Raw genomic sequence first — 17,585 nt, forward strand, 5'->3', positions numbered from 1 at the left:
TAACACTACTGACATAGTATTTCTATTGTATTAGGTATTGTAAGGGATCTAGAGATGATTTAAAGTATATGGGAGAATATGCATCAGTTATATGTAAATACTACACCATTTCACATCAGAGACTTGAGCATCTGAGGATTTGGATTTGGCTATCTGTGGGAGGTCCTGGAACCAATTCCCCATGAGTACCGAGGATGACGACATTTCAGTTGGAGTTAATGCAAAATAAGACAGGATTTTTTTTTTTCTTATTCAAGGTCATGGGCCCCAGGTTGATATGCTCCCATAAGTCTAGTGGATGTGTTTGGATTAAATGAGATCAAGATCATGCACGTAACACACTCACCCAGGGCCTAGTGCACAGAACATGCATGTTAGCCTGTAAGATGTATAATAGGTTATGTGCAATGTACAGTGTGTGAAGACATCCCTGAGTAGAGGGCCATTCATTCATTCAGCCCTTACATACCAAGAAAAAAAGAAAAATGCCTGTCCTCAGGTAGACCGGCACGTAAAGAGACACCTGCATTTGCAACCAGGCAGGCAGGGGTGCCTCTATGTTGCCTCTCCATGGTGTCAGATTCAGACAGACTGTGGGTTCAAATTCTGACTCTAAACTACACAGAAATAGGAAAATTCTTCAAGACAAAAATAAATCACGAGCAAAGTCAAAAGACAACAAAACTGGAGAAAATATCTTCAGAAATAACTCAATATTTATATAGAGAGAGCTCTTAGGATTCCTTTTTTTTAGGCCAAAAAAAAAATTAAAAAAAATGAATGCCTGAGAGGAGTATGTAGTTCAAAGAAGGGGAAAATCAAATGCCAATTTTAAACATATACAAAGATACCCAGCTTCATTCAAAGTAAGAGAAATTCAAATTAAAACTGAAGAAATATACCATTTTTTAACCCATCAGATGAGCAAAATTCAAAAATGAGAGATACATGCTTGGTGAGGCTATGTGAAAACAGGCACTTGCATACGTTGCTAGTAAACATTTAAACTGGTACAACTTTTATGGATTTGGAAATAGCCATCAAAATTACAAATGCATATACTCTTTGATTCAGCATTGCCACATAGGGGGATTTATTCTATCGTTATATTTACATACACACAAAATGGCACAGGCACCAAATCATTCAGTGCAGGGTTATTTATGTTAGCAAAAGATTTGAAACAACCTAAATAGCAGACTGGATAAATAAATCCTAGTATAGTGTTATAATTACAACACTAGAACCCTGCTGGACTCAGTGACTCAGCCTGTAATCCCACCACTTTGGGAGGATGAGGCAAGTGTACTGCCTGAGCCTGTGGGTTCGAGACCAGCCTGGGCAACTTGGCGAGACCTTGTCTCTACAATAAATCAAAAAATTAGCCGGGTGTAGTAGCACACACCTGTAGTTCCAGCTACTTGGAAGGCTGAGGTGGAAGAATCATCTGAGCCCAGCAGGTCGACGCTGGGGTGGCCGTGAACGTGCCACTGCACTCCAGCATGGGTGATGGAGTGAGACTCCGACTAAAAAAAAAAAAAAAATCTAGAATCCCAGAGTCATACTACAGGGTACAAATCCTGGGTTTGCTACTTACTACCTGAGCATCAGTTTCCTCATCTATAAAGAGAGATAACAATAACACCTACCTAACTGGGTTGTGCTGGGGATTAAATGAATTAATGCATGTGAAGAGCTTCAAACAATATCAGGCATGTAATTGTGGCATATAAAGTTTTACCATTTTTATCATACTGTATTCTATCATCCACGTGATGAAATACTATGCTGCTACCAAAAAAAGGAAGCTTCCTATAGGCTTACATGGAAAGCTCTCTTAGAAACACTGCTAAGTAAAACAGTAACAACAACAAGAATTGTATATACAAGGGTAGGGGCCCCCCAAAAAATGGAATTATCTTTAGGAGGGCAGGATCCTTGTAGTATGCTCAGAATTGTTCTTCCAGATCAAACGATCAACTAAAGTTTTTATCTGAAGATTTGCGATGATTGCATCATGATTTGCAGAAGAAACGTCCTGAGTTGTGCAAACAGATGACTGGTTCTTCCAGCATGACAACGCACCTGTCCACACTGTGCTGAGTTGAGTGTTCAGCAGTTTTTGACAAAAAACAGCATGACCCCTGTGCCCTACCCTCCCTATTTGCCAAGTCCTCAAAGGGAAACGTTTTGCCAGTGTGGAAGAGGTGAAACAAAAAATAGCAGAAGCACTGAAAGTTATCGACATTGATGAGTTCAAAAACTGTTTTGAGCAGTGGAAAAAGTATCTCAGTAGGTATACTGCATTAAATGGAGAGTACTTTGAAGGTGACTGAAGTTTAAACTTGTAAGAATAAATATACAATTTTTTAATAAATAAATTCCGGATTTTTGGGGGGGTTCTCCTCATATGCTATTTGGGGATGCATGTCTTGAAAAGGGGGAAAGTAAAGGATTTAAAATTTTTATTTATAGGCTGGGTACAATGGCTCATGCCTGTAATCCCAGCACTGAGAGGCCAAGGTGAGTGGATCACTTGATCCCAGGAGTTCAAGACTAGTCTAGGCAACATAGTGAGGCCCTGTTCCTACAATTTTTTTAAAAAATTAGCCAGGCATGGTGGTGTGCTTCTGTAGTCCCAGATACTCGGGAGACTGAGGCAGAAGAATCCCCCGAGTTCAGGAAGCTGAGGCTGCGATGAACTGTGATCATGCCAACTGCACTCCAGCTTGAGCAACAGAGTGAGACTCTGACTCAAAAATACATAAAATAAAATATAATAAAAATGGTGTTTACATATGCAAAAAAAATCTAGGAGAATAGGCGAAAAACAAATCCGGTGGTTACCTGTAAAGTTGTAGCAAGGAACTGGGTGGAGGATTGGGAAGGACATTTTTTATAGGATGGATTTTTGTATTTTAAATTTCGAACTACAATTTGTAAATGAGCTACATAAGAAAAAAATCTATTGGTGGAACCAGCTGATGTTATATCCCTTTTTTAAAATTTCACAGGTTTCCCACAGCTCTTAGAATCAAGGCCAAACCACTGACCATGGAAGACGAAGCAACATATCTGACCCCTGCCTGCCCTTCAGGTCCAGAGTCATTCACCCTCTCCCCTGCCCGCCACCTGCCACAGTGCTACTGCACATGCCATTTCGTCTGTCCTTAATAACTCACTTCCCCTAATCCTGCATTTGTCTAGTCTTACTCATCCTCTGGATTTCTGTTTAAATTTAACTTCCTCAGGGAACTCTCCACCAAACTCTCAGACTAAATCAGCTTGTTTTGTTCTAAGCTCTCATAAAACCATATGTCTTTCCTTCAGAGTACTCATCTCAATCGTATACATACATGTGATTTATTTGATTCATATCTGTCTGCCATTCTCCCCCCTCCACCACCACCGCCACCACCATCACCAGCTTATAAATTCTAAGAAGGAAAGGGTAACATATGGTTTTTTGCTCATCAGGGAACCCCAGTGACTGGTATGGAGGCTGGCAGAAAGAAGGCACTTAACATACACTAGATGGAAGGATGGATTGGATGTGGGGGAAGGGATGATTTGCAGATTCTAGCTGGGATGACTGGTACCAACTGGCAAGAACCACAGGAAGAGCAGCAGGGCTGATGGGGAAGATAATGAGCTGAGCATCGACAGGCTGAGTTTGAGGTGTGCTTGGGACATTGAGATGGAGATGTTATATAAACTATATAAGCGTGAATCTCATAAGTCTGGGCTGTAGGCAGCGATGTAGCAGTCATCACTCCACAGATGGTCATTAAGCCATGAGCATGCATAAGCCCAAACCAGAATATTAAAGTGAGAGGTGAGTCTAGAACAGAATTCTGGGAAAAGCAACATCTCAGAAGACTGAGGACAACAAACTTGTGAAGGAGACCCGGGAAGGTATGGCTGGGGAGGTGGACAAGCCAGGAGAGAAAGGGACTTTGGAAGCCCTGAGAGCAGAGCATTCCAAAGAGGAATGATCAGCAATGTCCACCGCAGCAGAGTTCCAGCAGGATAAAGACTGGGAGAGGGTCATGAGATCTGGTCAGACAGATACTGTTGGCAATCATTAGAAGGACCATTTCTGTGAAGAGCCTAGCAGGGAGCAGGTGGCAGAGTGCAATGTTCTAAGAAATAAAAGGTAACTGAGATGACTCAAGCACAGACATGAGTGTCCCCCAAAGTTACGTACTGTTCATGAGGTGATTTCAGGTGCCAGACAGATAATAAGCATTTCATTTTTAATAGTCATATATTTAAAGTGTGTTAAAAATAGATAAGCAGAGCCGGGCTCGGTGGCTCAGCCTGTAATCCCGCGCCTTTGGGAGGCTGAGGTGAGTGGATACCCTGAGCCCGCGGGTTCGAGACCCGCCTGGGCAACTTGGCGAGACTTCATCTCTACAATAAAGCAAAAATTAGCTGGGTGTGGTAGCGCGCGCCTGTAGTTCCAGCTATTGGAAGGCTGAGGCAGAAGGATCGCCGGAGCCCAGCAGGTCGAGGCTGCGGTGGCCGGGAGCGGCCACTGCACTCCAGTCTGGGCGACAGAGTGAGACTCCAACTCAAAAAAAAAAAAAAAAATAGATAAGCAGTACATCAAAGGCATGCCTTCATGAATAGTATGAGGTTTCTCTTAAATACAGAAGTATTTTAGTAAAAAAAAGATAGACTTAAGGACATATATTACATATAATAACACAGATGGTTATATGGATAAGACGAAAATTGTCATGCCCAAAGAACTAAAGTTTTGGCCAGGTGCAGTGGCTCAGCCTGTAATACCAGCACTTTGGAAGGTCGAGGTGAGAGGACTGCCTGAACCCGGGGGGTTCGAGATCAGCCTGGGCAACTTGGTGAAACCTCATCTCTACAATAAATCACAAAAATTAGCCAGGCGTGGTGGCATGTATCTGTAGTTCCAGCTACTTGGAAGGCTAAGGCAGAAGGATTGCCTAGGCCCAACAGTCAAGGCTGTGGTGGCCATGAGTGTGCCACTGTACTCCAGCCTGGGCGATGGAGTGAGATTCCAACTCAAAAAAAAGAAAAAAAAAGTCTAAAGTTTTGAAAACATTGCTTGAAAACACTGCTTGATCATGCTCATAGAACTAAAGTTTTGAAAACATTGCTCAGATTATTCTTTTAAGATGCTTTACTGTGAAAGAAAGAAGAAAGACAGAGTTGTATGTAATCGAGAGAAGGTTTTTCATAAGGGGAAAGACATGAACATCCTAACTGGCTGAAAAGTCAGTAGTGAAGAAAGGTTGAAAATACAGGCCAACAAGTAACTAATTGATGGGATGAGGCTCCAGAGAAGTTGACAGGGATGGGAGGTAATCACACAGGGTGTGACTGTCCACCAACAGGAGGAATACCACTTCTCCCAGATCAGAGGGAGGAACGTAAAAATGGATGTTGGTAAAGAAGCTTCCAGAAGTAGAGAAAGGTATTGAGGGAATTCCCATCCAAAAATCTCAATTTTCTCAATCATTTGTGGAAAAAAGAGGGTATACTGAGAGTGGAAAGGACAGGAAGTTTGAATAGAGTGAACAGGAAGTTTGAAAAGGGTGCTAAAGGTTTAGCACAGAATTCACGAAGGCAATGTGTGGAAAAACTGACCACAGATAGAAAAGAACTGAGCAATGGTGTTGAAAGTACAATTACAATAGAGACCAGGAAATTTTAGTGCTTGTAATCAGAATGACCTGAGAGATTTTCTCCAGTAGAACAAGACTGGAAACACTTAAGAGGGGTTGGACTCATAGCTGGAAGAGAAAAAGGAATGAGATACTTTTAGGAGCTAGTAAGAGGAAAGTGCCAGTAACAGGTGATGATAAAAGCTGTAAGGGAAGAAAGGAGACTAGAGGAGAGGAGATTTGGATCAAAGGAAGGGAGAGTAGCTTATGATCTCAGACAGAGGAACTGTGCAGAAAAACAAGGTCCAGGTGACTGAAGAGAAGAGGATCCCTGCAATTAAAAAGCCCACACTTTGAGAAGCTGGGGGTGGATGAATGATCCTTGCTGGAAGTCTCTCAGGATGCTGGCTCAAGTTGTAATGGAAATATAGAGAGCCATGGGCCAGAGACATCTAGGAATGAGGGGAAGTGACCAAGAGGTCAATTGATGGTGGTGATGAAAAGAGAGGTAGAGAGAATGGTAAAGGAAAAAGCATTTTCACATAAGGTGGAGATGAAATCGTGATCTAGAGAGACAGTGGGGAGCCAGGCAGCATGTGGGGCAGGGCAGAATGTGTAGCTTCCATTAGAAGAAGTTGTGGGCTACAGACAGGACTGTGTTCCATGAGAAGCTGCTAATGGAGGTGGGGGTGGTTTGTAAGAAATATAGCTTGTTTCCACATTGTGTGTGTGTGTCATAGTATCGCTTTGTACCCTATATAGATATACAATTATAATTTGTCAATATCTAATATACATTAAATTTAAACTCCAGGCTGTAAAACAAAAAGAGAAACAATGAACATAGTTTTAGAGGGTCAAAGGCAAAGAGTTTGAAGGAAAGGAAACAGGGCAAAGAAGAGGCAGGCCAGAGGAAGAAAAGGGCAGCATGGACCAGAGAGGACCTGTGCATTGTGTCTGCAGGGATGAGGGAGGGATAGGATTCCCATGAGGCACCAACCACCACCGCAAACCACAAGAAAAGGCCCTATGTGCTCAAGCAAGACCCTGCCTCTCTGGAAAATAGGGTTCCTGGGTATGGAAGATATTTATAGGAGATTGGCCTTGTCTTGAATAAAAACTCCTAAGCCATTTATTTCTCAAAAATTACAAGAGACTTCCAGGGAACAAAAGCCCCAAACCCTCAGATTTCTTGGTTTACAGGAGAATAATCTCCCCACTGCTCACTCCAGATCCATTCCTCCCCTTTAAGGCCTAGATCCAAGGTTTGGGACCAAAGGTGAAACTAGCCTTAGGAAGAAATCCAGATTTTTCTCTTAATGCTCACAATTCCCCCAAGTGAACAGTAGATGGCAGCAAAGAGCTGGAATGGGAGCTAACCCTCACACTAGCTCAAAGCTGACCAGACAGGTGACAGGCCCATCAAATATTGGGAGGGCAGTGGAAGCTCTCATCCAGGGCCTACAATCAAAGGTCAGCTTGATGAGATCACTCCACCTGTCTTGCAAACTAAATCCTGATTGACCCAGGGTGTCTATACGTTGTTAGTAGTAACAAAACACATCATCTCTCTCATTACAGCCCTACTATCTATCACCTCACCAGTTAGGGATCTGGGCTACCAGCAGGATCTGCTCTAAGCAGATACTATTATAATACTTCCCAAAAAATGGTAAAGAAGAAGAAAAAGTTAACTGGTCTTCAGAAATCATATTTCACTCCCACAGTACCCTCTGCAGCACTTATCTCGCTGTAAATGTCTGTCTTCTCCCATGGACAGCGACTCTGTGGAAGCACTGTGACTTTTTGGTGCATCTCTTATTCCCTAGTACAAATGTCTGGCACATAGTGGGTGTTCAACAAATACATTCTAAGTGAGGGGCTGAATCAGGGCTAGAGGTGGAGAGGATTCTCAGCCTGATATGGTTAGAAAACAGACATTCAACTTTCATGGCAGCATGATATATGGGAAAGAGCACTAGTTTGAGAAGTTTAGGCGGGGTTTTGAATCCCAGTTCTGTTCCTTATGGCTATGGGCTAGGTACCTAATGTTTCTGAGTCTTGATTTTCTCCTCTGTAGAAGAAGGGTTCTTCAACAGACTATTTGTGAAGGGAAAATACACAAAACATGCCTGGCACAGTATCTCACACAGCAAATAAAAACTAGTCATTATATTTACTGTGGGTATTATTATTACAGCCCTCTTAAGGCCAGGCACCAAAGGAGAGGGAAAATAATCATTAAGGGTAGAAAATTAATTGGAATTAAGATTCAGAAGCCTTACTTCCCCCCAAACAGCACAGCAATAGGTCTAAAAGAAGGCTTCAGCGGAATCAGCCAGGTCTAGAAGGTGTGGTTTCCCAGATTATTCTTTTGAAGGGAGGAGAGGTGGCTACTTGGTATTTTCCATGTCAGACTAGTCTAGCCCAACTACCTGACAGAGTTTTATGATGACATTAGAGTACAGGTAGGTTTAAATAACAGTCATGCAGATATGGCCAGAACTAACAATGAGTGGCAGGGGACTGGAGCTCTGGGACGCCTGCCTGCCTGGTTCCGTTCAGAATGAGAGTCGCTAAGATTTGAAAGGTATTAGTAAGTTGTTTCCTGTGGCACAGAAGACAGACCCGAAAAATGGCACCAGTTTCCTGAATACTGGAACTTCAGACTTCCCTTAAAATTTAGTAGGGAAAACTGTGTGTGTGTGTGTGTGTGTGTGTGTGTGTGTGTGTGTGTGTGTGTGTGTGTGTGTGTACACATATATACATGTACACACACATATATATGCTACGACAAAAGAAACTATTTAAAAATATATTTTTACAGACATGGATGCTTGAAATAGCTCTTTAGTTAACTCTGTATGGAAATGAAAAAAAATTAGTATAACAGACCTCTAAACATTAATACAATGGCAAAAATTGACTTGAAAATGAAATCTTAAACTCTGCTATTCTCTGTAAGAATATTTATCTTCTGTTTTCTTATGATTACAGGTGAGAATGATTAAATACTGCTAATATGTTTTTATATTAATGACACATATTTAAAATAGTCCATGAAAATCTCATCTAAGTGTTCTGTTTTCTTCTTCACACTGATATACATAATTGGCTCCCTAGAATGAAAAAAGTGCTTTTACAGCAAACTGAAAGGAAGGGTTCTTTGACACTGTGAGACCCCAAGTGGCTGCACAGGGTAAAAACAGCCCCAATGAATATTTAGACAAGTCTACCGAAGAGTCCTAATGGATAGAAACCAGGACCTAGAAGGCAAATTTCTGTACTATAAGCAGACTTCATGGAAAGTAATAGTGCCCAACCTCCAACATGTTCCCAGTTGGGCCAGTTCTTGGGGCTACCTCATGCCAAAAGGTAAGATTTGCCAGAATGCCTGAGTTAGAGGATACAAGCATAAGCCAGGAAGCAGCAGAGCCCAGCAGAACTTCCAGACCATCTTCCAGTGGGCTCAAGGGCCCATGTGGCTCCGTGTCACTTTTAGTATGGTAGAAATAAAACCCTTGCTGCCTGGGGTGAAGTAGGGAAGGATTAATCTCCCAAATGTCCCAGCAATCAAGATAGAGAGGTTGGTGGCTAAAAATTGAAAGAGAATGGCTTCTGGTTTGGGAAGTAAAGAACACTGAGAAGGAGTGGCTCTCACAACAAGCCTAGAAGGCATAGGAACTCCCCTTTCCTTCAAGTCAGCTACACAATAGAGGGAAGGAATAACCTAAGGGGTTATTGGGAGGTCACAAATAGATAAGCTTCCTTTCCAGGCTGTCTCTCTCAGGTTGGTGGCCTCTCCCTCTTAACCAAATGAAGGTTTTCAATGGTTTATTTTACATGAAGGTCCCTGCTATTTAATTTGCTTTCCCCCCTTAATCCTATAATCCTTTTAGTCCCTGGACTTCTTCCCCCCCCCCCATATCATCTTTAGTTCTCTTGAGTCTTCATTCTCTCCTTCTACCCAACACTGCACACTGAGATGAGGGACAGGCACCAGCACAAGAGAGTGATGGAGGGGTCTCCATGCAAGCCCAACACCACAACAAACCCAGAGCCCAGGCCCTAGGACAGGCAGTCAACAGCACCATGCTCACCCAACAAAGGATGGTGCTGAAAAGCCCCCACCTTCTTAGCAGGCCCCACCCATGCCTGGTGTCAGGCATGAAGCATGCCGAAGGGACCCAGCCAAGCAGCAGTTCAAGATTCCAGTAGACACCCAAAAGGTCATGACTCTCAAAAACAGAAGGGAGAAGGGAGGTGTGGGGGTGGCATAGAGATGTGGTTTGCTGGTCTTACCTCCTTTCCAAAGCAGGTAGATGGGTACCACGTAGAGCATAACATGCTGGATGTAGTAAATCTCCAATTCAAAGGGAAGCTGTGAGGACAGGAGGGAGAAAGGCATTTCAGGGCAGGAAGCACTCATTTCAATTGATTGTGATGTGAACACCCTTGTTCTTCAGGACCCACATTTAACAACCCTGCGCATTTCACTAATTCACCATTCTTTACAATTCCACAGAAAAAGAAAAGAACGAATATTCTTCTGACGTGGATCAGGATTTCCCAAGGTGTGTTTTGTAGAAATGGTACTTGAAAAAAATGCTCCACTGAGAAAGTCTGGTTAACAGTTTAAGAAATGTGGCATATATCCCCCTTGGAGATTCGCCATGCATATTATTGGTACCTGAAGGACCTGAGTGGTTCCTACAGACAGGAAACCTACTTACCATTGTTTATCTGGTGTTTTCCAAACTTACTTAGCAAGTTATTCTTTTTTAAAGAACACTCATTCTGCAATATACTTCAAGAATCGCTATCTTAGGTCACTTCCTGCTTCTGATGAGTACATAGTGAGCTATTTAAAAGTTTATTTCTCATTTGACATAAAGAACCTATGGGGTCGAATTATTTCCATTTTTCAGATTTAAAACATTGATTGCTAGGTCTGGTAGGGTCTAGATCCAAGAATAAAGAGTTCTCTTATTGGATATTTAGGGGTTAGTCCTACTTTTGAATGAAGACCAAGCAGCTGGGCCAATTCTGGCACAGCTTGCCAAAAAGAATATCATCACCCTCCTGCATCCAGCACACCCACTCACTCACTCCTGTTTCCCATCTCTCTCAAAATGGAAGTGCTGGATTACCGAAGCAGAGCCCAGTTTTGACCTGGCATAGGGACCCAGCTATAGAGCTTGGCAGCTGGCAGAGAATGGAAACGACTGGGTGGTCCACTCAATTCTACAGAAACAAGAATTTCAGCAGCTGGCAAGAGGCCTACCCTCTGGGGCTCACACAACCCCCAGTGTGGTGTGTGTGTGTGTGTGTACACATGCATACACACACACACACACACACACACACACACACACCAAAGAAGGACCAGAAAGACAAGGACACCCAGAGGAAGGCGTCAGCTGCCTCCCTGTCCCTACAGGGCAAGCACGTAACCAAGCTGTGTACTAATGAGAGAAGGCAGTCACAGGCTCCCCAGGCACAGGAGCCCAAGCCTGCCTTGTGCCAAGGGCTGAAACCAGAAAGATGGCAGAGCTCCCAGAATGGGAGCTGGAACAACTGTGGACCTCAGACACAGACACTGGCTCTTTAAAATAAAAATCTACAAGGACAATTTCCCAGGGACCCCAGATGATGCTCAACTATTACTTTATTCTAACCAGGAGAAATGTAAAAACCCAGAAAAGGGAATGAGCTTCCAAGCATCTCTGTAGACTGCAGTGGAATAGCAGGATAAGGTCATGATATCTGACACCAGGCATCACCGACGTAAGAGAGCTGCAGAGGTATGAGAGCTCCACATTGGATCCTCATAGTAATGGGGGCTAGGATTACCCCACAACCTTAAATGTGGGTACTGCTTTATGCTCTTCAAATGTTTTCTCACCCATGGTCTACTCAAACTCTCAAAAAATCCATGAAGTGGGCAGGTAAAGTATCCTCATTTGACAGATAAGGAAACTGAGGAGCAAAAGGGCTAACTGACTTCACGGAAGGTCTCCTAGAAAACAAGCAAGGAGGAAAAAGTCCCAGGAAGGTTCAGCTCTCTGGCTGTAATCAGAACCTTCAGGTACCTAAGGGATATGATATGACCTCTCCCTGAAATGGGCCTAGGAAGCCAGGCTGTTGTCCCACAGCAGACAACAGAGCACCGGGCTGAGGGCCTGCAATCACCAGTCACAAGCGTGTTCTCAAGCAGTACTTCTGCCGACCACTCAGACTCCAGTTGCTGATTTCCCATTGGGATTCACAGGACCCACCTGCCTCTCCCTCCTTTACAGCCTTCCTAGAAAGCAAAGTCTTCACCTGCATATCCAGAGAGGCAGTTAAGCAATGCAGTTACAAGCCAGGACTCTGGAGTCTGTCAAGTTGGTGTTCTAGATTTGACTTTGCTGCTCAATAGCCCTATGACCTTGAGCAAGACCCTTAACCCTTCCACCTCATTTTGATATAAGTAAAAGGAAAATAATCATTCTAAGATCGTTGCATAATTTTTAAATCCTTAAAAATATAACAAACAGGGGCCAGGTGTGGTGGGTGGCTCATGCCTGTAATCCCAGTACTTTGGGGAGGCTGAGGCAGGAGGATTACTTGAGCCCAGGAGTTCAAGACCAGCCTGGGCAACACAGAAAACTTTAAAGAAATAATTTTTCTTTACAGAAAAATTTAAAGAAATTTAAAGAATTTAAATTTTTTAAAATTTAAAGAAATAATTAGCTGGGGGTGGTGGCACACACCTGTAGTCCTAGCTACTCAGGAGGCTGAGGTGGGAGGATCACTTGAGCTCAGGAGGGCGTCAGAGTAAGATGCCAACTCAAAAAATATATATATATAAAACATGTCAGGAATTTCTCATGTCAGGAACTATGAAAAGCACATTGTAAACTATTAATTCAAACTAATCCTCCTAACTGCCCCAATTATGTCCATTTTAGAGATGAGAAGTTGAGGCACAAAGAAGTTAGATAACTTATTCAAGGGCAGACTCTCGTTTGATGAAAGAGCCAAGATTCAAATCCAAGTTGTCTGGATTATAGTCTTTTTTTTTTTGAGTTGGAATGAGACTCTGGCACCCAGACTGGAGTTCAGTGGCCGCTCCCAGTCACCGCAGCCTCGACCTGCTGGGCTCCGGCGATCCTTCCACCTCAGCCTTCCAAGTAGCTGGAACTACAGGCGCGCGCTACCACGCCCGGCTCATTTTGATTTATTGTAGAGATGAGGTTTCACCAAGTTGCCCAGGCGGGTCTCGAACCCGCGGGCTCAGGCAATCCATTCACCTCAGCCTCCCAAAGGCGCGGGATTACAGGCTGAGCCACCAAGCCCGGCTGGATTATAGTCTTAACCAGCATACTCCGCTACCCCTGCTACCTCCTTCCCTCCCTCCCACAAGTCTGACACACAGGAAAAGCCCAAAGGGGAGGAGCTGCTGTTATTAGTGGGAGTAGTCACAGTGGTATTAGCAGCAGGGGCAGAGCACATGTCCTCACTTGTCTCTCTGCTTGGTGATTTAGCCTAGCTCCTTCCTGTTCAAATGATCCTCACCTTCACAGCCTGCTCTGCCCACTGTCTGTCACCCCAGTCCCATGTCATACAGTAGCCAAGCTTGCCCTGTAACAGGGGCCTCCCAGCTTCTGAACCTCTTGTCACTGGCCCACAACACCTCTGCAGCCACCTCAGCCACAGACCTCACCCTCCTCAGTCCTTGAAGGCTTTGCCTTTCCCCTCCCTGTGACTTTTCTCCAATACCCCTTTGTCAAAAATCCCTATGGTGTCAATATTTAGCAATACCCTGGCCTCTCAATGCCTTGCCCTCTATTTTCCTTCAGATCTCTTTCTCCACCCTACATCATCCCTTATTCCCATTGTTGGACTCTGTAACCCATCAGTGCCCCATTCTCCAGCTACCACCTCCTATCTATCCAACTCGCTCCTCCTATCTCACTCACTTCACCAGGACCTACAATGTATTGATCCTACTGACTTTTTACTGCCCCCCACCAATCTCATGTCCTCACTTCTATTCTCACCAGCATTGAGTTCAAGGCGTCACTCCCTTTAGCACACTCTCAACTCTCCTGACACTCCCTCTCCCTTTCTTCTCTTACCTCACAAAACCACATTCCTGGTTAAATCCAGCTGTCATCTCTTCCCTATACCCATGCAAGTAAACACAGCTGCAGAACAATATAAAGCTATGCTGTTAACCCTTTAAATTCATGACAGCAAACTGAGTGGGCTCTTACACGCCTTATAATCTGACTACATGCCCAAGGCCATTCACTCTCCTCTCTCCTAGACAACTCCTTTACAACTTCTGCTTTCCTCAAAACTTCCCCCATCCTCCCTCTCAGCTGATGAAATGGTTTCCTGTTTCATGGGGTGGGGGGGGACCACATTGGAAAGAGAACATGCATAAGCTCCCACCTCCACATCTCCCTCCCTCCTGTGCCATCCCTATAGATGCCTTTTCTTCTGCTGCCACGCAGGAACAACCTGTGCTGCTGGCTAAGGCAAGCCCCATCATTCCTGCATTAGATCTTATCCTTTTGCATCTACTCAAGGACATGACGTCAGCAATGGACTCTTTTCTCGCCAGATCATTGCCATCAGAAAACAAACATGCTATAACATCTTTCATCTGCAGAAACAAAAACCCTTGACCTCACTCCCCACTCCAGCAACCACCTCCACTTCTGTTTCCCTTTGTACTTCAAAGAACTCTTCAAAAGATTTGTCTCTAGTCATTGTCATCATTTCCTCTCCTCTAAAGTACTCTTCCACCCAATCCAAACAAATTTTCACTTCCACCATTCCACTCAAATTGCCTTTGTTGAGGTTACCAATGACCTCCATGTCTCTAATTCCAGCGAGCAACATGAGGATGGAAGCTAGCCCACATGGCGTCTTTGTATGAATTTTAAATAGGCGTTCCTTCTTCTGCCCAGACTCATCCCCATGCCAGGATGTCAGGGAGATTTGGGGCCCTACTCACCTTATGTAGTTAACAGCCTGTACAACTAGATATGCTAGTCCTGGTCAAATTCCAGACCCCATCTTACTTGATTCGTCAGCAGCATTTGACCCAGTTGATTATTCCTTCATCGTTAAAAGACCTTCTGAGCTGGGATTCTAGGATATCACTCTCTCTTTATTTCCCTGCCTCAATGACTTTCATTCTCAATCTCCCTCGCTGGATCTTCGTTATATCCCTCACCTCTAAATACTGGAGGGGCCCAGAATCAATTCTTTGGCCCTCTTCTCTATCTACTCTCACTCCCTAGGTAATCTCATCCAGGTTCCTGACTCTAGATAACATCTATGTACTGATGACTCCCAAACATTATCTCCAGTCTGGAGTCAGGCTACTGAGATTGAAATTCTGGAGCCATCATTTACTTGCTATGCAATTTAGGGAAAACCTCTTAATTTTGCTGAGTCTCAGTTGACTCATTCATAAAATGGGAATGATAATAGCATCTGCCTTATCAGGTTGTGGTAAAATTATATACATAGAATTCTTGGCCCAGTGCCAGTATATAATATGTACTCAATAAACATTAGCTGTTAGAATCATTATCCTCTTTTTCAACATAAATTCAGTCATTAACTAGTAAAACCAGAATTTCAATGCCAACCAGCAAGACTTAATGCCAGATCTCTCTGGGTCGACAGCTGGAGTTTCAGTTCATCATTCTGCCTTAGCAAGAGATAGTGGCACTGGGGCCTGTCACACAGCCCTAAGTCACATATCAGTACACTTATCAGATAACCACCAAGGTAACTTTAACTCTCCAACTTAGTCCATTCATTTGGCCCACCTCTAGGCCTGAGTTTTTCATTGGAAACCTCTTTAATTTTCAAAGGAACACCAACTCTGATCTCTTCTTCTCACTCACAACAGTCCTATTCTTACTCCCATCTAATCAACAAAAGCACATATCGAGGCACTACTGGGTGGTAAGTAATTATGTGCCTGGCTCTTGGTATGAGGCAATGATGAAGACATCTTGTAGGGTAGGGACTCTTGCCCTACAGGAATTCACAGTCTAGTTGAAGAGACTAACAGGTAAGGAGAGAACATCAGTACCACAAAAGATCATGAAAGGCGCTGCAGATCAAGTGTTGGTTTTTGTGTGATTTTTCTTTTAAAGTGAGGGAAAGGTATGTATAATGGACACCGTACAGAACTCCTCTTGGAGGTTGTGTGCAGAGTATGCTACCGGAGGCAGGGAGATCAGTTAGGACTGGTAATAGCAATATCTAAATCAAGCTTAAGGCAGGCACAATAGGAGAAATGAGGATGAGCAGAGTGGAGAGAAGGTAAGGAAGTTGAATCGCCAGGACTGATTAATTGGATAGGTAATTATGGAGAAAATAAAAGAAGGAGAGAAGTCAAAGATGACCACCAGTCTGCTGGCTTAGGTAGACGGTAGGATGCTAGGGCTTCTCTCTAAATTGGGATCTATGGTCTAGAGTGCAGATTGGAGGAGGTGGGGTACAAGAAAAGAAATTGGGACCAAACTGAATCTGTGGTACCAGTGTGACAGCCTGGGAGAGAATCTTATAATTCAGTGGGAATGTGGGTCTGGATCTCAAAGGGGCTAGAGAGGAAGAGAAGAGTCAAAAGTAAGGCAAATGACATATATGTACAACTGGACATTATAAAATATACACACATCAATGTACATTAGGAAACACAAGCATGGCAATTTAAAAGACGCTAATACGAACAGAAATGTTAATTTTCTTCAAGTACCCCAATGAAATATCTTCTGCATTCCACTTTGCAGACCCCTGAGACTCAGTAATCTTTCAAGAAGAGTGAATATATGGAGAGAAATGGATGCCATAACTAAATGGTATTATCAATAGAGACAAATAACCGCTAAGAATAGGAGAAACTTGAACTTATGCACAGACTGAGGGAAGGAGCCAGTGGAGTAAGAATAGCTGAAGAAGCAGAGGGGCAGGAAGCATTAGGCAGTGAAGTGACCAGAAGCAGGTAGGTGGGGATGGAACCCAGAACACAGATAAAAGGATTATTAGCTTTGGGCTCCCAGAAGATGAGAGGGAAGGACAGGCTGAAGTGAGAATAAGCTGTATGAGGGAGGGGCACATGTGGCAAGTTGAGGGAGCTCACACCTCAAGAGCTCACACCTTACCTCAGGCAATTTGACACTGGAAGAGTACATGGCCAATGATGAGGTGCCAAGTGAGGGTACAAAGAGAATAGTTACAAAGAGAGAATCCTGGTCTCATCTTAGTCTCAGACTACAGCCTCTCCAAAGAAATCAGGGAATCCACAAAGATGATCCACTTCCCTTAGAGAAGAAAGGAAGCAACCCACGGTTACAACTGCCCTTGGTAATGTTTCTGCCAATGAAGTCTGACTTTGGAATACTCTATCTTCATTAACTGACCACAGACTTTAACTGTGGCCTACTGGGGCCACAGACTCCTTGGGACTAAATATCACTTGTTAGAGGAGCCACAAAAGGAATGCCCACAACCTAAATAACCATCAGTAGGAGACTAGTTAAATAAGCCAGTATATTCCTAGAAAAGAATGTCATGTTGCCACTAAAAACACCAATGTACCATAAGGAAACAGGCAGACAAATCCAGAATGTAGGACATTCTACAAAATAACTGTACAAAACAACTCATCAAAATTCCACGATCATAAATGAAGGAGGGGGGACTGTTCTTATATCAAAAAAAAAAAAAAAAAACTAAAGAAATGAAACAATCAAAAGTCATACTAAGCCTGACTAGATCTTGATTTTTTTCAAAATGATATAAAAGATATTCTCGAGACAACTGGGAAAATTCAAATGTAGGCCAATTAGTAAATAAAGTAGATGGTATTACAGAAATACTGATAATTTTATTTCTTTTTTTTTTTTTTTTTTTTTTTTTTGG

General features: G+C 43.3%; 1 protein-coding gene across 3 annotated transcripts in view; it reads right to left on the reverse strand.

Annotated features, from left to right (window-relative positions):
* TMEM164 (transmembrane protein 164) overlaps positions 1-17,585 on the reverse strand; it is a 167,997-nt gene that overhangs the window by 23,967 nt on the left and 126,445 nt on the right. For all 3 annotated transcript variants that reach the window (XM_021714881.1, XM_008062814.2, XM_021714882.1), the window contains one exon: positions 9,948-10,026. In XM_021714881.1, coding sequence (XP_021570556.1) covers positions 9,948-10,026 — 79 coding nt within the window. The remainder of the gene's footprint in view (positions 1-9,947; positions 10,027-17,585) is intronic.

Source organism: Carlito syrichta, unplaced genomic scaffold (assembly GCF_000164805.1).
Source record: "Carlito syrichta isolate Samal-C Ts95f unplaced genomic scaffold, Tarsius_syrichta-2.0.1 Scaffold305844, whole genome shotgun sequence".
Taxonomy (NCBI): domain Eukaryota; kingdom Metazoa; phylum Chordata; class Mammalia; order Primates; family Tarsiidae; genus Carlito; species Carlito syrichta.